Source organism: Notechis scutatus, chromosome 15 (assembly GCF_049901735.1).
Source record: "Notechis scutatus isolate UNSWTSFEM ecotype Mainland chromosome 15, rNotScu1.2, whole genome shotgun sequence".
NCBI lineage: Eukaryota > Metazoa > Chordata > Lepidosauria > Squamata > Elapidae > Notechis > Notechis scutatus.
In genome coordinates, this window is record NC_142023.1 from 9,860,885 (window position 1) to 9,883,379 (window position 22,495).

Consider the following 22,495-nt stretch of genomic DNA (forward strand, 5'->3'; position numbering starts at 1 on the left):
GTTGAAGCTTGTGGCCTTGAATGTCACCTCCAATTCTCCAGGCTCAACCACCCTGGAATCTCTTTGGATTTGGAGTTAGTGTGTTGGATCAGCCCAACCTTAACCAATCGATCCTGGTTCATCCCGCGGTGGTTTAACCCAGGCTCTGAATCCAAACCTTGAGCGTTTCTCCCTCTGAACCATTGGCCATTTCCCATTTTGTCTCTTCTGGCTGAATGGAACCTAGAACATCTTAGTGGACTGCAGTTTATTTGAACGTTCACCCTGCAAGGAAGTGCCAGCCAAAATCCAGCTCTGGGAAAGAGGCCCCCACTTCACGTTTTCTTATCCCAAAAGTCTGAATTTGGTGTCGTCCAGTTGAACTTCCTCTTCTTGTTCTCCTTCCTTCACTCTTCAACCAGGGACCAGAAGGGTCTCTACTGCATCTTGTTCTGGTCACCACAACACACACACACAAAAAGATGTTGAGACTCTAGAAAGAGTCTTGTCAATTGTCGGGTTGGTGAATGCAGAAAAAAGAAATCCTGGGACGTTATTTTACCAAGAGTCTAAACTTTATTGAATGAATCCACATTGGCATAGAAGAAGCAAAACCAGCAAACATCGACAATTCCCCCTTCCTCTACAGGCCACCCATAGTCCATTACATCCACCAATCCCTTCTGTCCATTTTGGTATGGGAACCAGCCAGCCATGCCGGCACATCTACTGGGGGTGTCCTTTAAGTGGGAGCAATGTCTCCCAGGCGCCAGTGGTGCTTGGATGCCATTCCACACACCCATCCTTTTTCTTCGTCAAGCTTCGAGCAAAGCGGAATATGGGTGAAACTGTGAGTCAGCCTTGACAGAGTGCAGAGAAGAGTAACAAGGATGATTGGAAGGCTAAAACATATGAAGAACGGATGCAGGAATTGAGTAGTGAAAAGAAGGACCAGGGTGACACGAAAGCACCTCCCAATATTTGAGGGGCTGCCCCAAAGAAGAGGGAGTCAAGCTATTCTGCAAAGCAACAGAGAAGGCAGGACAAGAAGCAAAGGGTGGAAACTAACCAAGGAGAGAAGCAACCTGGAATTAAGGAGAAACTTCCTAATCATTAGAACAATTCATCAGTGGAACGAAGTTATGGGTGCTCCGTCACTGGAGGCTTTTAAGGAGAAACTAGACAGCCACTTGTCTGAAATAGTGTATCTTCTGGGCTGGACTAGAAGACCTCCAGGGTCCCTTCCAGCTGTCATTCAATGTTCTGTGTTCTAAGAGGAAAACTCCTGACCGACGTGGAAATTTGGCCGGCCGCTGACATATTAACAGCAGAGACATAGATGCAAACAACCAAAGTATTTGGGAACAATGAAATATGCATGGCGATCAGTCACAGCCTTATAAATTCGAGCAATTAGCCGGGTAATCTGAGAAGGCCGAGGCAAGCCGGGGCCGGGGATGCGGTTCCCTATTAGTTAAATGCGAGGGTTGGGTTTTGGTTGGGGTTTTTTTTTTTTTTTTTGGTATTTGTGCTTCCCATCAAATCAACTAACACTTTCTTTAATTGGCTCATGAATTATACAGGGCGGGGGGAGAAGGGGGGGGTGTTCGCATTATCATTTAATCATCAGTAAACATTCCTGCCTCTCTCTCTCTCCCCCCCTCCTCTCCCCCCCCCCCACAACCATTGCAAAATGCACAGTTGCTCATTAATTCCTTAATTTCAGCAGATGGAAAGAGAGCGATGAACGGTTTGGCAAGACAAAATCGCCTCCGGCAATAGGGGGGGGAAAAAAACAGAAAGAGAGAGAGAGAGAGAGAGAGGAGAGAGAAAATGGTAGGAGGGACATTTAGGGTTTTAAAAAAAAACTATTTAAAAAAGGCTGTCAGAAACTCAGTCTGTGAGCTGTCAGCTGCTTGGCCCCCTCCCCCTCTCTCCCTCCCTCCAATTTTTCTTTCTCCTTCTTTCTTTTCCACCCCACCCACCGTGGAGAGTGACTGACGTATCCCCACTCAGCCTTGTCAACGTATCTTTAAACATCACCCAGGTGGGGTAAACCGAACCCAATGTAAATTATTTCTTGTCTTCCTTGCTGGGGTGGGCAGGTTGGGTGGGCTTTTTCCTCTGTCCCCATGAATATTTCATGCTAGGTTGCATAAATATTAATCCTAATAGCTGTGCACAGCGGTTATTATTTCTGTCTTATGACAAATATTCATAAAATATTCAGGATCCCTTTTCGGGAACATTTACACACTTGATTGTGGAATGTCTTTTCGGGCACGCGCTAAACATATTGGGGTGCTCTTGATGGACCGGTTTCCCCTCCCCTCCCTTCCGCCAGCCTCCGCTTCCCTCCATCCTCTTAATTAATACTCTGAGATATAAATATTTAATCAGATTTATTTTGCGTTTCCCCCCTCTATTAAACTGGAAAGGTTCGATTTGACAGTATTTAAAAAGCGAGAACGTATTCTCTATTAGGAGGCCGGTTACTTCTGACACGTGTGTAACATGGCATATCATTGGTTCTTTCTTTCTTTTTTAACCCCTCCCTGTTCCCTTATTTGCATTTTTGGGGACCTGTTTTTCCCCTCACCTCTAAAAAAAAATGTATTACTCAAAGAACATAAAAACCTCGCCCTTCCTGGGAAAGTTTCTGTCCCGAGCATAAAGGACTGCTTCTGTTTTCTTTAGTTTACTTTCTTTCCTTGCACCTCGTACAACGGAATTAAATGCCATCTTCAGTGTACGTTATAACTATAAAAATAGAACCCAAACACACCTCCTTCCCATTCTATACCAATGTTTAGGAAGGACAGAGGGGATTAAATGTCATTTTTCCCCCCACGTGCATGCCAGGCAGAGAATGCATTTGCTGCTTTCCCCAAACCACTTTCAAAGAAAGGCAGCTTGTTTATTTAAGCTACCTGATGGGTCCGGCATCTTGGAAGCTTCTTGGATGCAAAGTCCAGAAATCAGAACTGAAGAAGCTTCTTGGACAAGAAGGGAAACCTCTTTTTCTTCAGAGGACAAAGAGAGTCCAGTTGCCCTTTGAAAAAAGCACCTTGAAGACAGCATGGATTTGAGCCAAACCTCTCTCCAGCAGTTGAAGCCCCGTCTGGAATCTGCTTGACATAAGATGGTACCGGTCAAAGGGGGGCGCAAAAGATCTCAGAGAAGAACGGAAAATATTTTGTTTTGGGTAGAAAAGAGCCTGACGATGTAACTTTTAGGGAGAGAGAGAGATTAAAAGGTAACAGTTCTTAAAAACGTTGTGAAGGATATTGGAAGTCACTTCTTCCCCTTTCTAGCTTTTCTCTTTCAATTGCCTAAGCAGGGGGTTGGACGAGATGACCTCCAAGGTCCCTTCCAACTCTGTTATTCTAAGTTAAGTTTTTTCCTTCATCCTTCTTCCTTCTTTTTTTTCCTTCCTCTTCCTGCCCTGCTACTTCCTTCCTTCCTTCCTTCCTTCCTTCCTTCCTTCCTTCCTTCCTTCCTTCCTTCCTTCCTTCCTTCCTTCCTCCCTCCCTCTTCCTCTCTCCTCCTTCCCTCCCTCCCTTCCTTCCTTCCTGTTTGTATCAGTTTCTATCTTTTTGTCAAGGTTAAGTAAAAAATAAAAAATCACACACACACACACACAGACACACGCCACATAAAACCAACTGGACTCCCACCAAGTTCTCCCTCTGGCTCTTCCCAACCACGCAGGCCTTAGCCTCTCCCAAACCCGCCTGTGAAGGAACACACACACACACACACACACACACCGCCCGCCCTCCTGCCGTGCCAGCAAAGTGAGGAGGGGGCTAAACAGCATCCAAGTCGTGGGCTTCCTTTTCTTCCCTGCTCCGTCAAGTGCCATCAGAACAACCTCCCCGGGGGGAATTTCCCCATGATGGAATAACAAACGAGAGTAAGGAGGGAGAGAGCCGTGCATAACAACCAGGGAAGGAGGCGGGAGGCCCCTCTGGGAAGCTGGTGGACCTCGCCTGCCAGGCGGGAGAAGAGAACGAACGAGGAAGTGTGGGGATGAGCCTCTGAAGGTGGCCTCAACCCCTCCAAATGCAGGGCTCCGTGCGAAGGCCAGAGTAAGCAGGGCATCTTGGGTTACGTTCCCAGAGTGGAGAAGAAGCTTCCACGTTTTCTCAGGTTGGGTGAGTGGCAGAATTGAAAACCCAAAACCTCCTTCCTTTGGGGAACTTCATCGAGGGGATATTATGATAACAGATAATCAGAGTTGGAAGGGACCTTACAGGTCATCTAGTCCAACCCCCCCGCCCAAGTGGGAGACCCGACACCATTTCCGACAAATGGCAAATCTCTTCTTGAAAGTTGCAAGTCTCAAGCTCCCACAACTTCTGTTCCATGGGTTGATTGTTCTCGCTGTCAAAATATTCCTCCTTATTTCCAGATGGAATCTCTCCTTGATCAGTTTCCATCCATTCTTCCTTGTCCTGGCCTTCGGGTGCCTTGGGAAATAGCGTGACCCCCCTCTTCTTCTCTGGGGCAGCCCCTCCCTTAAATATTGGAAGACTGCTCTCCTGTCTCCCCTGGTCCTTCTCTTCACTGGACTAGCCTGGCCCAGAACCGGTCCGAACCGGTAGAATACCATCACTGCGGTACCCATATGGTGCAGTAGTGGGAGGCTGCCGGTTCACACCGGTTCTATTGAACCGGTAGCTCCGGCGAGCAGTTGGCTCTGCCCTTAGCTCAGCTGATCCACGTAGCAGAACGAATCGCCACACCTCAGCTGTTTTACTCACCAGCGCTGACGTAGAAGTGTGCGCACGTGCGCGAAGTGCACTCTCCTAGAACCGGTAGTAAAAAAATTTTGAATCCCACCACTGATAATGGTGACCGCCGTGGCTTACGATGGGGAACGTCAGTGCGTTTCAGGCTTAAGAATAGGACTCTTCTGGGCACGCAGGGACTTGAGACTGATGATGTGTTTTGCCCCTCCTTCGGGCACACCTTGGTCCCCTTCTACAATCCAACGTTTAACCAACGTTTATCCTATGTTTTAGCCTCCAGCCCCCTAATCATCTTCATTGCTCTTCTCTGCACTCTTTTGAGGGTCTCCACGTCTCACTTGTCGTGTTCTTCACCTGGCGATAGGTGATGCCAGGAAACAAACCAGTCCGATCCTGGTCATTTTTAGGCAGAAGATGGGAATCCCCTCCCCCCTTTTCCCATTCTTCCACCAACTTGCCTTGCCTGCTGACACCGCCGTGGATAATAAGACAGACACCCCAAACATACATATATCGGAAGACGAAAAGCGCATTTTTGACAAGACGTGTCCAAGATGTGTTTTGTTAGTGGCTTCGCAAAGAAGCTCTTTTTTCGTTGTTTTCGACTCCCTCCCCTTTTCCCTCATTCCCGACAAGCTTTCTTGAGATGCCTTTCCCTTTTTTGTGGGTGTTTTGTTTTGTTGATTTGGAAAATATAATGGGGGAAGAGTATCAATTATCGGGGCGATACAAACAGCCGTCTTCTTTCTCCCCCCGCCTTCTACCCTCCACACACCTCCTTTCTTCCTTTCTCTGCGAGGATATTCATCCGGAGACACGTTGTCACAAGTTATTCATTCTGACAATTGTGTTTCCTTAGTGTTGTTGGGCAACGGAAACAAAGCTGAAACAAAATGTTTGGAGTGTAAAGGATAAAAGACGGTTGGAAACTCTATATTCTTCTCCTGTCTTCAGAAATCATTAGATTTTTCTCGGCGTTTTTTTTTTTTTTTTTGGCTGAGTTTCTGTTTTGTGTTTCTCGTCTGTTTATCCCCCCCTTAAAATAAATAAATAAATCCCGCAATGGGAATCGAAATTATTATCTGTAAACATTTGAAGAAGCAAACAGGAATGATTTTCATAACTTTAGGTTCTACAAAGGCGCCGCCTAATCTCTTCTGTGCTTGGCACGGGGAAGAAAGCTCCCTCTTTCATCTGATTTGAGTCTCTCCAGCAGATGTAAAATGTTCCTTTTGGTGGAATGTCTCAAGCTTACCAGCCTGAGAGGCAGCACACCAAAGCGGAAAAAGAAATAATAATAATAAAAAAAATTAGAGCATAAAAGCCAAGCCGAGAAACTGCAAGGGGGAAAGAAAGCTCAGAGAACGGCTATTCCAGAAAGCCTTTTCACCCCCCCCCCCGCTGCTAAACTGAAATCTAAATTTAAATTAAATCTGAATGAATCCTTGTAAATTGGGCGCGAGTTCAAAAACCATCAGGGTGCTGCCTGCGTTCTTGTGACCGAGTGGCTGGGTTGACACAACGCAAACTGCATTGTACCGGACGTTCGCCCTGTGGTGAGGAGGTGAGGTGAAGTAGAGGCAGTCCTGGACTTACGACTACAATAAGCAAGGCAGTTGTTGAATGAGTTGCGTCCTCTTGTGTGAGCTGGTTTTTTCTGCCATGGTGGCTAAGGTGAACCCCTTCTGTCGTTAAGCAAATCCTGAGGCTGTTAAGTGATCCCGATTTTACAATTGGTTTTTTTTTTGGGGGGGGGGGCACAGTTGAACAAATCCCTGCAACTCTTCAGTGAAGTTCAGTCATTAAGCGAATCCTGACGCTCTTCAGTGAGCAAACACACTCTGAAGGACCAGCTTGTCCTTCAAAGCAATCGGCTTGCTCTTTCTGCCGTTGAAATCGTCCTTCACCTCAACCCTTCTTCATTTCAGGGTCTTTTTCCTGAACGTCCCAGCGGAAACCATTCTCGAGCGCCTGTCCTACTCCATGGTGGATCCAGTCAGTGGGGAAAGGTTAGTGGCTTTGCCTGACATTGCTAGGGTGTGTGATGTGTGTAGGGCGCGTGGAAGAACAACAACGTGGTGATCCAAAGGGACGTGGCACAAAGGCAACACAGTCAGATAATCAGCAGGAGTCCCTTTATTATCTCCAACTTTGCCCCCAATGTCCAGGTTACCTTTGGGCTGGAGAAAAGCTCTCCCAGGAACAGCTTTTGGCTGCAGAGAATTTAGTCCAAAACATGGTCAACACAAACTGTAACTTAAAATCCAAACAAATCAAAGTGAAGTAATTAGTTTGGCAGGGCAGGACCAGAAATTTCAGACTTGAAAGCACGGTAAAACTCACACAGTTGGGAAGACACCAGGAACGCAGATAAGCCATGACGATACAAGATAAAGTCATGTTTGCTCCCAACAGTCTGCTGCACGCAGCTTGCCTTTTTTTATACATGTGTTCCCAGCTGCAGCTTATGAAGGGAATCAGGGCCCTTTCCTCCCCCATAAGCCATGCAACCCACGTTGCTCCCTTCTCTGTTCCTCCCTGCGTGCCCTAGGATGAAGAGGGGGTGGGCCTGGGTCTTCCTCTGAACTCTCTCCCCCTTGTTCTACCTCTCCCCTGCTCTGCCCAGCCGGACTTTGCCCTTCCCCAGTTTCTTCCACAGCCAATGGAGCCACACTCCCGCTCCCCATGAGCTATTCGGCCTCCCCCTCTTTGGGCTCAAATCGGCCGTCAACCAACCAGCAGATTTGTTTTAAAGCTGGTATAAAACACTTAACACGCGCAGGGACTTTGTGTCACGCCTTCCTTTTCCTGAGTTTTCTGCCCCTTTCCAGGTACCACACGTTGTACAAACCTGCCATTACCAAGGAAATCAATGACCGCCTGCTGATTAATCCAAAGGAGATGGAACAAACCATCAGAAGCAAAGTCGACTTGTATTTCAGGCTTTCTACCAGTCTGGAAGAATATTTCGAAGATGCGATATTTATCAATGGCGACCAAGACCCCCAGACGATATTCGAGTACATAGAGAGTTACATGATCAACCCACTGCCGGTTAAAGAGATCTGGGATCTGTAGTAGCTCAGCCTCCGTAGTAAGGAAGCTGAAACTTAACTCTCCATCTAAGGAGTAATTTGAGGTTTCTTAAATAAGGAAGTCCAAGCGAAGCCATAAACTGAGTTGGATGTTCTTAAAACTGGAGTCGTTTTATTTTAGGTTCGTTTCTGATTTCTCTTCCTGTGTAGAAAGACCAAGCAGCTCTTTTCACACAACCCTCATGTGATCCTGCTTAAAGCTGTTTGGAGGAGAAAGGGTGACACTTTTGAAGGACAGGATAGGTGTCCCCTTCCCCGAATTAAATTGTGATCTGTTTATCCCTTTGTTCTCCCCACCGTGAAGTTTTAAAAAAATATTTGAATTGTTAAGTGGGAAGAAAGTGGATGAAGCCAGCGTTTTTTCCTTCACTCCTGCTGTGTTTGCTGAAAAACTCATTTCTTTCCAATTTGGTCCCTTGGTTTGGTTTAAATTGTGCAGATCACATTATTAAAAGCTTGTTGAATCCCAGACAATGGCACTCCAGCTTTTTAAAATTTATTTTATTTTTTTCTCCTGGTGCCACCTTGGTGAGTCTTAAAAATGCCCTTTATGGAATATGCCAACCTTGGTTGGTTGCACCTGTTGCGCATGGCTTTCAGGTTGTCAAGTAGCACCGTTGTGTGTGGATATGTGGGTCCGTGCAACATTCAGCACACCCCCTGAATAGGATCAAGCCCTTGCCTCTCACCTCCACGCATTCTTCTGCATAATTTTGCCTCTCTCCTTCGCTGTTCTTGTAGGCGCTGAAATTTCCAACAAGGAGTCCCCACAGCTCTCTGGCTGTTTTAACAGGTGAGCTGCCTTGGCATCCATGTTGCCCAGGTAGTCCTTGACTTACCAATGTTCATTTAGTGACTGTTCAAAGTTACAATGGCGCAGAAAAAAAAGGACTTGGGATCATTTTTCACCCTTTAAGACAAGGGTCTTCAAACTTGACTGCCAACTCATAAAAATATTTCTATGATCTTTTTAGAGCTGCCAACAGAAAGGGAGGAGAGAAAAGGTGCGGCAGCTTGCAAACTGAAAGTGCATTCCATAAATGTTTTCAAAGATAGTAGCTAGGTGACTGAAGTTTCTGTCGTGCAAATATCTAACTGGAGAGCATGATTGGTGACTCTGGGCTATGGATGTGTCCCATTGGAGAATATGAATTATGATACACTCAGGGGTTGGGGGAAAACCAGGGTCAAAGGTGACGATGAATGATGTGCCTCAGAGTTGGCTATACCCAGGCAGTGCCAGCATGTTAACTCCCAATAAATCCTTTTGAAGTTTTGGAAGTTTGGCTGGAGACTCATGATTTAATTGGGGGTGACTGCCAGAATCCTGACATTGACAGCTTTAAGACTTGTGGACTTCCAACTCCCAGCATTCCTCCTCCAGTCATGTCAGCTGAGGAATTCTGGGAGTTGGAAGTCCACAAGTCTTAAAACTTGCCAAGTTTGAAGATCCCCGTTCTAAGATCATCTCCAAGGTCACGTGATCAAAATTTTGGACCGGTTCGTATTTATGATGGTGGCGGTATCCCTGGGGGGGGTCATCCGATCCCCTTCCGAGAAGCAAAACTCAGCAACTGGGTTACCCACTTAACAACTGCAGCTTGACGACAGTGCCCTCAAAAAAAGTCGTAAAATGGGGCAAAGACTCCCTTCTCGCTTAGCCACGGGGATTTTGGGCTCCCTTGTGTGTGTCGTAAGTCGAGGACGCCCGTAATGGTATGCGAGGAAGAACCTTGGAAGAGAAGCTGCCTAGGAGACGGTCAGATAAGAGGAGGCGTAGCCCAGAGCTGCATCACAAGGGGAGGAAGAATCTCAGAAAGAAATCTCTCCAGTGCCTCAGGCTGTAAAAGAGACAGTGGGAGACGAATCCTTTCAAACCGGCAAGATTCTGCCGCAGAGTTAGAAGAAGAAATCTAGTAGAATTTGCCCGCGCGGTTGCACAGGCAAGGCTAACACATGGACTCGGGGATCCTCCGTCTTCCTTTAGGCCGCCTGAGCTTACTAAGCCCCTTCCTAGCCACGTCGCCAGCACACACACACCTCTCCCCAAACAAGGACCCCCGGGGGTTGAATCCTGAAGGGTTTGTAACCCTTCCCTTCTTTTCCCCACCGGCTGCTGACGTGAGTGCCTGCTTTCTGCCCCCACCGGTGGCAAAGATACACCGCTGTGCATAAATTGGACAGCTGGCTATTAATAATAAATAAAGGAACTACATCTTGCTAATATCGCCTGCATCAGAGTCCCGCTACTAAATATTGATAAGGAAAACGGCTTCGCCCACGCATTTAAATACTGTTTGCTGTGCACAAGGCAGGGTACAAGGCACGGCAACAGGGCCTTTAATTAGACAGGTACATCTGTTTAATTAATTTTCGCCATCGAGCCTCGCTCTTTCTTCCTTCCCTCCCTCTTTCTTTCATCTATATGCGCCCGGCAATATTAGTTCCGCTCAGCTGAGTGTGCAGAAAACCCCAGCCAAGCATCCCGGCCTCATTGAAATGCAGCCGGCGCGTCTTTCCGCCGAGTTTCAGGTCAGCGGATGACCCCCCCCGAGGGTGTGCGCTCCGCCTGAAGTGTAGGCCGTTCTGGGTTAGGAGACCATGCTAATATTCGTATAGGACTCTCCCTCGGAAAGCGCTAAAACAATTGACATTCATTTAATTACCGGGGAATGCTTACGAGGCCTTTGCATAGTTAAGAGAGAGAGACATACACACACACACCCGCCCACGATAGCAAAGGTTCAGCAGGCAAGAAAAAGGAATTAGGTTTTTATAATTGGACAACGACCTTTCCAAACCAATTTGGGACCCGCGACAGATTTGATTAGCATCTGATTGTGGCTAAGTAAGCACTGGCCAAGGAGACGAGGAGATAAACAGGATGGGGCGACCGTGACGAGTGCTTTGATTTGGCCTTCCCCCCCCCCTCCCATTTCCTAATTTTTGAGAATTGGCACACACACACACACACACATACACTCATTCTGGGAGGGGGGAGCCCCAGTGAGCCCCCTCCACTCCCCCCCAGGACCCTGCCAGCCGTCGTAAATACGAGGCCGTTGCCAAGCGCCTGAATTTTGATCACGTGACGGTCGTGTGAGGACTGATTGTTAATTTTTTTCCAGTGCTTTTGCAATTTCAGACGGTCACTAAATGAACAGTTGTAAGTTGAGGACTGCCTGTAAAGTTGAAAGGGAAAAATTGCTTGAAAAAATGGGGGTGGGTGGGGGAGATGTAATTACCATTAAACAGCACCACAAAGATAAGGGAAAACAAACAAGAAAACCACTGAAAAGAGATTTTTATTCATTTTTCTTCCTTGGAAAATGTTCAGAGTTCCTCAACGTTTGCTGTACGTGAGGCCACCATCTACACAACAAACACACAAGCCATCCCACCCTTTGTGGGGATCACACAACAAGAGAGTCAACATTTCGTTAACGCACACACACCAGCAAAGTTGTGTGTTGCTTTATTTACCAATGGCTTCATGTCACACAGTGGCTGCGATAGCAGACAATACACAAAATCACACACACACAAACATATATATATATACACACACACACCAACATTTAGAGTCAAGTATCATCCTGAAGGGAATAGAGGAACACCTGGATTTTTTCTTAACACTGCTTTGATTTGGGTGGGGTAGAAACACAACGGCAAGAGTTTAATTTGCTGCCTTTGCCTTTCAAAGCAAAAGCTTAACTAGAGTCAGGAACTACGTGAATGGTTTTTGGGGTGGTTTTTTTGGTTTAATAACCCCGAATTGCTCAGATCAAAAGTTTGCCACAGGTCTGAGCTACTGAGAATTGTCCAAACATGGAGCGGAGGGTGAGAAATGTATTCCCATGAACGCACAGCCATGATGAACTGTGATTAACATTTGAGAAGAAGGAGAGGCGATGGGAGAGGAAGGATTGACCGCAGGCGAGGAAATCAAAGTCTAAACATGGATACTTAAACTATTACAATCACAAGGCAATTGGCTCATTTAAAATAATGGTTCGGAGGGTATTTAGCTGCCTGGAAGTATTTTCCCCCCCACGAAAGAGGCCTCGCACAGGTTTTGCTCATCTTTCTTCCCTGACTACAGGCATGCAAGTTTTTTCTTCTTCTTCTTCTTCTCTGAAACCGTTCAAAAACTCATTCATTGTCTGTGATAATTTAACAGTCTCCAGTTCAGTAAGTGCCACCGTCTGTTAGGCGTTAACCAAGGGAAGGAACGGAGTCCACGTTGCCCTCCAGCCGTCGAGAAGTGACCTCCTCGACTGGACAAATTAGACAATTGCTCCAATCGTTAGCATCTTCTGGGTGGAACAAGGTGGTCCTGGATTCCAGAACTTAATGGTCAAAACCCCACCAAGTGGCGACCTTGAATCTGAATAGAGTCCAGAAGCATTTCAAACACAGAGGTGATGCGATTTAAGAAAAGACCTTGGCATTTCCCGAAAAGGGGAGAGCTTCTCTAGCTCAAATTTGCAGAGTTTTCCAGGTCGGAGCGAGCTTTTGCGCAGATCCGACGCTGGCTGGTGCTTTAACCACTAGGGACCACTTCTCCAAAGCTCGTCGTCTTGAGTCATTCTCTAGAAAACAGGCGAGTCACAGAAAATGCAGGGCCCCTGCAGTAATCTCTTGATCCATTCAGGATCTGGAAGCAAGAACAGATGTTGTTGAAGGACAAAACAAGGGAAAAGAGGAAAAGACACTTGAGATGCACCAGGTGTTAAAAGAGCAAACCGTCCTTAAGGTTTCAGCAATTATGTGCTTATACAGCAAAGAGGAAGTTAAGAATAACGATCTTTGGAAAGCTATCCCTTTCTTCAAAATATATTGGACCAAAAAAAAGCGGGGTGCAATTTGATCTCCTTCTGCCATTTTAGAGGTGAGGTGGGATGAAGGGAGCCATAAGGTCTTATTCGCAGGCACACGCTTTCCACCATTAGGTTTCAAGCAGGTTTTGAAATAAAAGAATGAGGAACATAGCCAAGACTCAAGAAAGATGTGAAACAATGGAATCTGTGATTATTTGGGCTGGGCAGAGGTAAGACTCGGATCCCAACAGAGGTTGGAATTCTCCATACCCCTCGAAGGAAATAAAAAGTTGGTAAGCCCCCTGCCCGGGGATAGAAAATTCCCAGATTTTGCAGACTTTTTAAGCCGTAAGAAAACTCACCTTCTGAAGTGGAATGGCGAGCGATGCTATCCCGGAGCAAACATCTCCTGTAAACTAAACTCTGGCAGGCCCGGTAGGTTAAAAAGCACCTGAAGTGAGAACATTATTTGGGTGGGGGGGAGAGGAGAAAAGGGGCAATGATAACAGGCTCAATTCACAACAGAGCTTAAACGTGGTCACCTTTTTCTAACCTGCACCAATACATTGAATTGGACACTAATCAAACGAACGGGGTTTGCGCCGGTAGCTGAGCAATGGGAAAACCATTAAGTTGGGGGAGAACAAGAAAAAAGAAAAATGTCCCAGGGAACGTTTAACAAACCTGAGCCAAATGTGTCCATTGGAGCAAACTGCCTGTTTGGGGTCCGTGAAGGGCAGGATCTCTTTACATAAACTGCAGCGTTCGGGGAAAGTTTGCTTGTTCATTTTCTTTAAAATGTGCCCAATCAGCACCTGGGGAAACATTGCAACAGGGCTTATAAGGAGAGACAGACGCAGGAGGAGAGGTTTATGAAGAGCTGAAGATGGAACAATCCGCCCGTTCGCCGTCCCCCCCAAAAAATCTGCTTAAAATGGAATTTAAGGTGATCACAATAGCCCTGACTTATGTACCGCTTCACAGGGCTTTTACAGCCCTCTCTAAGTGGGTTACAGTCAGCCTCTTGCCCCCAACAATCTGGGTTCTCGTTTTACCCACCTCAGAAGGACGGAAGGCTGAGTCAACCTTGAGCCTGGTGGGATTTGAACTGCCAAATTGCAGGCAGCTGGCAGTCAGCAGAAGGAGCCTGCAGTACCGCACTCTGACCACTGCACCACCGTGACTCTTACTGATAAGAAGTGGGGGGAAGGGAGGTCCCACAGGTGATGGTAGACCACAACTGAGCCCAAAATTCCCACTCCTAAGCAAGGCAGTTAAGCGAGTTTTGCCTCACTTTACGACCTCACAGTGCATGGAAAACCGGCCTGGTCAGGATATCCCCCCCAACGGTTCTGAGGTCAAGGTGCCCCTCTCCCCCCTCACCCGTGCTGTCCTGTCCTCGTAGCTTTTGTCGGAAGTCAGGAAATCACAGACGCCCCTGGTGGGGATGCTGGTGTTCTCCGTAATCCACGTGTGGAGGTAGACCTCGCCCAACACCCGCTTCATATGTTCCCGCGTCAGGTGCATTTCGACCGCTTCCATCTGGGCCTGGATCTCCAGCATCTTCTCTTCCGTCAGCTGCTCAGTCGAGGGGGCCAGCTGGGACTCCTGGCCTTTCTGGGCCTCACTCGGACCCTGCCTGCCCTGTCCTGAAGGCGGCTTCTCGCTGCCCGCTGCCTCACAGGAGTCCACGATCAAGACCTTGGTGTCCTCGTGGCTGGGCCTCCACAGGGCCTCCGAAGGAGGGGTCTGCAGCGACTGGGACAAAACCCGCAGGAGGAAGAGCTTAAAGCGCCAGAAGTACGTGGACCCCGAGCGCTCGATCTTCTGATCCAGGGCTTCTTGCAGGAAGCGCGGGATCTGCTTCTCTTTCAAGACCTTCCAGCGCACCAGATCGGTGAGGTCGACTTGCCGGTAAAGGTTCTGGACGGGCGATTCCAGCAACTGGGCCGCGGCTTCCTCGCACGTCTTCAGGGTGACGAACTGAACCTGGTAGGTCTTGGTGGTGGGGTGGAGCCCGTTGGCCATGCCCTTGGTGGTGATGGCGGCCAGGTAAGCGCCGCAGGGGCTGACGGCGATGCCGTGGCTGCGGATGGAGCCCAGCACATCCGACAACTTGATCAGCTGGTGCTCAAACTTGAGGGCGAGGTTGGTGAAGATGGGGACCAGCTGCCGGACCTTCCCGTCTGCGGAGCAGGTGTAGACGGTGCCGTTCTGCTTGTCGGCAGTCATGGAGACGATAGGCAATGAGTGGAGCCCGGTCACGTGGGAGTTGTGGACATTTAAGCCCGCTTTGGATATCAAGAGGAGACACCAAAAGAGGTAACAGCCTCTCGCCGCCACCACCAAACTGCAGCTGCATTTCTGGTAGGGGTGATAGAGAGGGATGCTCTTGATGTTCTGCACAGGCAAGTGGTCCACTTCCTGCCACAAAACCACCGGCTGCCTCAAGGTGAAGTAACCTTTGACAGCTTTGAGGTTGACCGGGAGGATCTTCACCGGCCCGAAAGCGCTGCCCACGATCAGCCCGCTCATTTTCCGGTTGCTGTGCTCGTATTCCCACCAGGCCAAGACGCTGGGGGAGGAGATGCCCGACTCGATGGTGTTACAAGACGAGATGGATTCCTTGCCGAGGAACGGGAGTTGGCACTGCCACACAGCGATGTTCCCGTTTTCAAAGACCACGGCCAAGAGGACGCTGCTCACCTCCCGGCACTCGTTGTTGTGCTTCACCTGTTGGATGGTGCAAATGCCGGACCATTCCATGCGGACCGGCGTCTGCATGCTGTGCCTCCTTTGGAATTCGGCAAAGTTCCCCAGGTCTTCCTGAAAAGGCTCCTGTGTCTTAGAAAGCCTGTAGCTGTTTTCGTACAGGCACTCTCCGTAGAGTTCGGTCAAGTCAACTAACTGCACCCACTGAAGTCTGTTCAGGTTAGCGTGGATGGTCAGTCGATTGTCCATGGTCAACGCAGCCAAGAGACACCGGCCGTTGGCGTCGCAACCCAGCGGAGACCAGCTGCAGTATCGGAAGCCTCGCATCGAGGACAGAGATTTCCCTTCCGGATTGAAGACTCTGTCTAAGGTGAATGTCTGGCTGACGACCGGATCGTTGGAATTCGCAAACTTGTGTTTGCATTCGGCGACTTCCTTTTTGGAACCAACCTGTGGGGGGAGAGGGAAAAGGTTTTACAATGCAATTCAAAATGATAAAAAATGATAAAAAGGTTTTTTTTCCCCACCCAGGATGTGCCTTGCTAAGTATTGGTCGCAGTACATGAGGAATGAAGCACTACAGAGGGAAAAAAAAATCTAAGTACTGATTTACTGATAACATGTGGTGCACAGGCTCAACCCCAGTCTGAACTGTATGCAGACCTAGATCAAACCAAGTCCAAAACCGACAAGGGAATCCCTGGAAGACTGGCAATCAGCCATAAGCACACCACACAAAAGATACAATCGAAAAGACCAAAAGGAAACAAAAAGACCAAAACACTTCCTCACCAGCAATCAACACTCAGATGGACAAGAGATGAACACCCAGATTAACAGTAGGCCTGCAAATCAAGAAGCAAACAATACCCCTAATCGACAGCCCAAACAACAAACCACCAGGACTGCCTCCACCAACACCGACAAGGCAAGCTGCTAGAATATAAAATGACACACACACACACACACCCATCCCTTCTAGCACTGATGGTGTTCCTTAGTTGGCTGATGAAACGTCTGCAAGAAAACCACCAAGCTCAAAGATCAACTCATTTCAACCCCGAGCAACAAATGTTATTTTATCGATACCCAGAGTAAGTGTAGCCCCCATCTTCATTCAGGTGAGGGTTTTCCTCATTCCTAGACAGCCAAAGAACGTAATCACGGTAGTCCAAAAGAGGCGTCAATCCTTCATCCTTGGATTTGGTGCCCTGGCTGTTCTTTCCATAGCTTTGACTCCAGCTCCCATTAATCCCCTCCACTGGGTAGGGAGCCAAGGAAGCGTTCAAGAGGAGGGAGAAAGAAAGAGGAAAGAAAAAGGAAGATAGGAGAAGGAAGAGAAGGAAAGGGAAGGAGAAGAAGAAAGAAAGAAAGAAAAAGGAACAGGAGGAAAGCAGGGAAGAAGAGGAAGAGAAGGAGGAGAGGAGGAAGGAGGAAGAAAAGAGAGGAGGAAGAGAAACCAGGAAAAGGAAAGGAAGGAAGAAGACAGGACGAGGAAGAGGAGGAAAGAAAAAGGAAGACAGGAGGAAGAGAAGGAGAGGAGGAGAAGAGAAGGAAAGCAGGGAAGAAGAAAAGGAGGAAGAGGAAGAGGAGGAAAGAAAAAGGAAGACAGGAGGAAGAGAAGGAAAGCAGGGAAGAAGGAGGAAGAGGAGGAAAGAAAAGAAGAAAAGGAGGAAAAGGAGAGGAAGGAAGGAGAGGAGAGGAGGAGAAGCCCACCTAGGCCTCCCCTCGCCCCCCCTCCTTCACCCAGTGGCGGGGAGTTCCCCGGGCCCACCTTGAGATGACAGGCGGCGTTGGGGGCCGGCACGGCCGTGCGATGGATGACGAGGTCGCTGCCGCCGCCGCCGCCGCCGCGGATGTCGCTCAGCTGCTCGAGGACGGCCACGCTGCGGGCGGTGCTGACCGACACGCGGTGGTCCTCGGACCAGGCCAGGGGCTCCGAGCCGCTCACGCTGTGCTGCAGCCGCACCGCCGGGTCGCGCCGCACCGCCGTCACCCGGAACCCGGCGCGGCTGCTGGGGCCTGCCCTGCCCTCCGCCGCCGCCTCGTCCTCTTTCCCCAGCTCTTCGGCCCCGTCGGGCGGCGACGACGGCGAGGGGGACGCGGCCGTCCCGTCCGACGGGCTCTGCTCCGCCGCCGCCATCTTGCCGCCGGCCAACAGAGCGCATGCGTGACGCGCGACGCCGCGAGAAAGGACCCTCCCCGGGACGGGTGGGAGGGCGAGAATGTCCCGAAGCGTGACTATACCATTGCCTGCGTGGAAAGGAACTCTTTCCTGTGCTTAACAGAACAGAGTTGGAAGGGACCTTGGAGGTCTTCTAGTCCAACTCCCTGCCCAAGCAGGAGACCCTGTACCATCCCAGCGGCTGTCCAGTCCCACCTTTAAAAAAAAAATTCCTCCCACCCCCTCAGATTGAGAGCTCACCTCTAATTTTCAACCCCCCCCCAGCAGGTTCCTGTTGGAGAAAACACCGCTGATATGGCTGGGAGAGAAGAATAAAAAGGAGCAGCATCCGAGATGAAGGGGCGAGGGGAAGATGGGACTCCTTTCCCTTTCCAGCTCATTCAAAGTGGGTTGGTTTGGATTATTATTATTATTTTTTTAGCAAGGCCATCCACTAGCCACCTATACAGGGAGTCCTTTCCCGGGCAAGGTTCCCACGTGGGTCGCAGGAATGGACAGGCTGCATCTTTGCAATTATCCTCCTTATTAATTTTTTACAAATATTTTTTCAAGTTGCATTCCTGGCTCTGCTGCGGCCTCTCTCCCGCTAGAGGAGCCCTTTGCAAATCTTGGAAGCCGAACCTCCCCGTGCAGGAATCGTCTACCGGAGCTGGGTTCGCCTAGCCATGGCTTCAGACGAAGGGTTGCTTATTAATGTCAGCACGTTGCCTCTGCTTAGGTGCCACCGCCGCCGCCTCCCTGCAGGACGGAGAGCCCCCAACCCACGATGGGGCCGCGGGAAAAAGGTAGGCTTGTTGCAACTGGGGAAATGGGGGTTGGGTTGGGGGGAGAGAGAGACGGATGTTGGTTTGTACAGAAGGGATGCGTTGCAACGGGACACCTGGACAGCCGTTTGTCTGAAATGATATATAGGGTCTCCTGCTTGAGCAGTGGGTTGGACTAGAAGACCATTAACAAGTGGAATTATTAATTATTATTAATTAAAAAGTGGAAGGGCTTCCCTCCAGAGGTGGTGGCTGCTCCATCCCTGGAGGCTTTTAAGAAGAGACTGGACAGCCATTTGTCTGAAATGATACATAGGGTCTCCTGCTTGAGCGAGGGGTTGGACTAGAAGACCTCCGAGGTTCCTTCCTGCTCTGAATCTTTTGGCTTCCCCAGGTACCTTATGCGATGGGTTGCAACACCCATCGTTCCCGGCTCCTTTTTGGCAACTGAAAACGGTGCCCGTGGGTTGTCACGTGGGTTGTCATTCTCCTTGCTGGAGAATGTTTGGAGCTGGCATGCCTGTTGGATTCGATGGCTTGCTTCATTCAAAACGGTGTTCAGGGAAGATAGAATCCTAGGGTTGGTTGGAAGGGACTTTGGAAGTCTTGTAGTCCAACCCTCTGCTCAGGGTAGGAGACCTTATACCATCCTGATCAAATGATGGTCTAGTCTTTTGTTGGAAACCTTGACTGATAGAGCCCCACAACTTCTGAAGCTAAGCTGTCCAACTGATTGATGGTTCTAACTGTCAGGAAATTCCTCCTTAGTTCTAGGTTGCTTCTCTCCTTGGTTAGTTTCCATCCGTTGCTTCTTGTCCTGCACTCGGGTGCTTTGGGGGAATACGTTGACCCCACTCTTCGTTATAGTACCCTCAAGTACTGGAAAACATGAGCTATCACATCCTCCTCACCCCCAATCCTTCTCTTTGATAGGCTAGACATACATACCTTGTTCCCTCAACAGTCGATTTAACCTCCAGACCCATGATTTCCCCAGTCAATAGTTAGCATACAAAACCATCTTTCTGTGAATGTATTTCCTTCATCCCTTTCTTTTCTGCTCTCAGGCCATGAAAAGAACATTAGAAAGCACACAAGAAGTCACTCCTGTAAAAAAGAAGTGTGCTTCTCCAGTGGCCCAGACCAAAAAGCTATGGAAAATACCCCCAAATCACAATAAAGGAACTGGGCCGCCAGGATCACCTCCGGAAAAGCTTTCGCCTGAAGCCAGAGAAGACGACTTCAGCAAGAGACCCTTTGTAAAGACTTCCAGCCTCTTTAAAAACAATCCAGAAATCCCCGACTTACAGAGGTACTTCTCTTCACTAAGTCAAAGGAAAAGATGAATTGTAAACTATATTATCTGCTGCTGTGTTAATGTAACTGCCATTTTGGATTTTGCTTTTGAAACTGTAATGGTGGTTGTATCATGATGTGAAGTTCTGGGTTTAATCTTTGACAAAACAATTTTGTTTTATGCCAACTTTTGATTGGTTCCTTGGTTGATTTCCTCCTTATCTAGAACTGCCGTGAAACAAGTTCAAGAGGAGATTTTCACCTCAGATTCCTTTGATCAGCTGGGTCTCCATCCTCACTTGGTAAAGTTCTTTCCTTTTGGACAGGTGTACAGCAATGTTTCAATGAATCTTTCCTTTTATTCGGGCTGTTTTCAGGAAGAATTTTTTTGGTCATGGAATTATACCATGTGTGTTATGCATGGGTATTGGTAGATGTATATACTTTTCAGAACAGGCAACAGAATTTCATTTTTAATGTGTACCAGTGTTTCCACAGTAAAAAATGACAATCAAGGTTATCTTACCTGGTTTTCTATACCAGTGAAGATGTCAAAATGATACGCATTGTATTATTGTGCGAATGGCACAGCTAAGTAGTTGCATAGAGATGTCAGAGATATATTTATATGACAATACACAGTATATCATCTTTTGGCCCTGTGTGGACACCGATCTTTGCTTTATAAGTTAATGTGGGATGGGAACTCAAACACAATAGCTTTTTAAATAAGCAATGTTTAAACAAACCAACGTTAAGTACAATCAAGTATTATGCTAAACTAATCTTTGAGCCTAATGTAACTGTGGTCATAATACAACTCCAGCCCTATCCTTTACATTTATTTATTTTTTTCTATTATCAGACTTCAACAATAATCTCTTCCTTGAAACTATCAAGCATGACCAGGTAGAAGGATTTATGTTTGTTTGGGGCATATGAATGCATGAAATATATTCAAACAAATACCTGTATACATACAGACACATACCAGACTAAGTGAAAGTCATTTTAGGTGTGTGTATTTATATACATACATGCACACAGTGGAATGATGCAAAGCCTGTCTCTTTCCCTCTACCTTTGTCTCTCTCTCTCTCTTTCTCCTATATTTGTGTACGTACATATATACATGCTGTATACAGTATATATTCTCAGAAGTAAAGCTATTTTATTCTTGAGTGTTTTTGTGTATACATGTGCACCCAAGGATCAAATAAAGCTATCATGTCTACAGAAAGACATTCATGCAAAGCAGAATCAATCGAAGCCCCTTCAGTTACTAAATTATGTAGTGCATATCAGTGTTGGTTCGTGTATCTCCACAAAAGCTCAGAAAACAACCCAGCATGCCAGATAAAAAGCATCACCAGCTATGAGTAACGGTGAAAAATGCCACGTGGAAATGTTACAGGCTCCAAGGGCAGATTGAACACAGCTTATTGGTGGAACAGTTGCCTTGTTTGCCTTCTGACTTACTTTTGTTGTTGTTGTTGTTGGTCTCATTTTGTCTCTCAACCCGCCCAGTGTTCAGAAGGAGACCATTCCCACATTGCTACAAGGGAAGGACGCTCTGATCAGATCACAGACGGGCTCAGGTGAGAATTTAGCTGCTCCTGTTTGGGAGTGGCTAACACTGGATGGAGATGGTGCTTCCTGGGGGTTTGAGGGACCCTCTTGTGCTTAAGGGGGTCTCCACAGATAAATGGGCCTGGGCCTGTTTGGGGGTTTCTTAAGAGATGGTAGGCAGGCATTAAAGATCTGCAAAATTCTGCTGACAAATTATTTTTGTCAGAATTATTGTTTTTTTCCTAACCTACCTACCTACCTTCCTTCCTTCCTCATTACTCTCTTCAAGGAAAGACACTTGCTTATAGTATCCCCCTGATACAATCTTTGCAAAAACTGGAGCCCAAAATCAAGGTAAGTACAGACTTCAATTGCAGAAAAGCTACTTTCCCTAAGAAAGAGGCCTAGATATATGTCTATATATTTTATGTTCTTGATTGTACATATTCTGTAGTGTCCTTGGTGCTCTCTGAACTCTGTTGTTTTCTTGCAGATGTTTCATTACCCAGCTAGGTAACATCATCATGCTAGAAGGGAGTGAGGTTTGCAGGGAAGAGGAACGTGGGGTCCTTGGTGCTCTCTGCGATTGGCAGTTTTCTTGCAGACATTCTATTACTCAACTAGGTTATATCAATCTTGTTGGGCAATGAAACATCTGCCTGAAAACAACTAAGCACAGAGCTACTGTATATAAACAGGGAGCAAGCCAGGCTCAGTAGCACAGTGAAGATGTTATCTAGTTGGGGTCGCAAAATGTCTGCAAGAAAACATCCAAACTCTGTGCTACTGTACATAATAAACAGGAAGCAAGTCACACCCACTAGCACTGATGATGTTGCCTGGTTTGGTAATGAAATGTCTTCAAGAAACCAAGCTCAGGTCTACTGTGTATAAACAGGGAGAAAATCACACTCACTAGCCCTGATGATATTCCCTAGTTGGGTCATGAAATGTCTGCATGAAAACCACCAAGCTCAGAGCACCAAGGACCCCACAGGTCAACCCTGAGCTAGAAATGTTCTATCAGTCGTTCCTGTCCCGTTTTGCCCTTCCGTCTCACCTGTATCTCACTGTTGCTTCCTCTAGCGTAGTGATGGACCCTATGCCCTCATCCTGGTTCCAACCAGAGAGGTGAGTTTATTTACCCACTTTCCTAGGTTAATTTTGATCTTGATTTGCTGATTTCACATCCAGCCATGCCTGGATACCTTTGAATATCTCAGAGGTTTTTTTTAAAAAAAAAAAAAACATGGAATCACTGCTTAAAGTCAACCTGATTGGTAGTTCGGCTGGAATCGATCACTTCTCCTCCCTTGCAACT

At 47.6% G+C, this 22,495-nt stretch overlaps 3 protein-coding genes across 6 annotated transcripts in view; 2 read left to right on the forward strand and 1 right to left on the reverse strand.

The window, feature by feature from the left end:
• Positions 1 to 9,065, forward strand: part of AK8 (adenylate kinase 8) — a 48,268-nt gene extending 39,203 nt beyond the window's left edge. For both annotated transcript variants that reach the window (XM_026687310.2, XM_087944131.1), the window contains 2 exons: positions 6,662 to 6,742; positions 7,565 to 9,065. In XM_026687310.2, the coding sequence (XP_026543095.1) occupies positions 6,662 to 6,742; positions 7,565 to 7,811 (328 nt within the window). In that variant the 3' untranslated portion in view covers positions 7,812 to 9,065. The remainder of the gene's footprint in view (positions 1 to 6,661; positions 6,743 to 7,564) is intronic.
• A 2,050-nt stretch (positions 9,066 to 11,115) lies between these two features.
• On the reverse strand, positions 11,116 to 17,539 carry GTF3C4 (general transcription factor IIIC subunit 4). Its single transcript, XM_026687309.2, has 5 exons — positions 17,135 to 17,539; positions 14,032 to 15,810; positions 13,333 to 13,463; positions 13,011 to 13,099; positions 11,116 to 12,485 (listed from the first exon to the last, which is right to left on the reverse strand). The coding sequence occupies exons 1-5, from the start codon at positions 17,501 to 17,503 to the stop codon at positions 12,421 to 12,423; spliced, it is 2,433 nt and encodes an 810-aa protein (XP_026543094.2). The 5' UTR covers positions 17,504 to 17,539; the 3' UTR covers positions 11,116 to 12,420.
• A 464-nt stretch (positions 17,540 to 18,003) lies between these two features.
• DDX31 (DEAD-box helicase 31) overlaps positions 18,004 to 22,495 on the forward strand; it is a 30,858-nt gene continuing 26,366 nt past the window's right edge. For all 3 annotated transcript variants that reach the window (XR_015745423.1, XR_015745424.1, XM_087944127.1), the window contains exons 1-7: positions 18,004 to 18,330; positions 19,377 to 19,621; positions 19,832 to 19,907; positions 20,471 to 20,514; positions 21,133 to 21,203; positions 21,464 to 21,528; positions 22,261 to 22,305. Coding sequence is in view for 1 of the 3 variants with exons in the window: in XM_087944127.1 (XP_087800253.1) it covers positions 18,211 to 18,330; positions 19,377 to 19,621; positions 19,832 to 19,907; positions 20,471 to 20,514; positions 21,133 to 21,203; positions 21,464 to 21,528; positions 22,261 to 22,305 (666 nt within the window). In the remaining 2 variants the exon portion in view is untranslated. The remainder of the gene's footprint in view (positions 18,331 to 19,376; positions 19,622 to 19,831; positions 19,908 to 20,470; positions 20,515 to 21,132; positions 21,204 to 21,463; positions 21,529 to 22,260; positions 22,306 to 22,495) is intronic.

Coding starts and splice junctions, on each gene's coding strand:
- GTF3C4 (XM_026687309.2), bottom strand. CDS start 17,503: ATGGCGGCGGCGGAGCAGAGCCCGTCGGACGGGACGGCCGCGTCCCCC. Junction 13,100..13,332: donor AATGGACACATTTGGCTCAG/GTTTGTTAAACG, acceptor TTCTCACTTCAG/GTGCTTTTTAACCTACCGGG. Junction 12,486..13,010: donor TCGCCATTCCACTTCAGAAG/GTGAGTTTTCTT, acceptor TCTTGCTTCCAG/ATCCTGAATGGATCAAGAGA.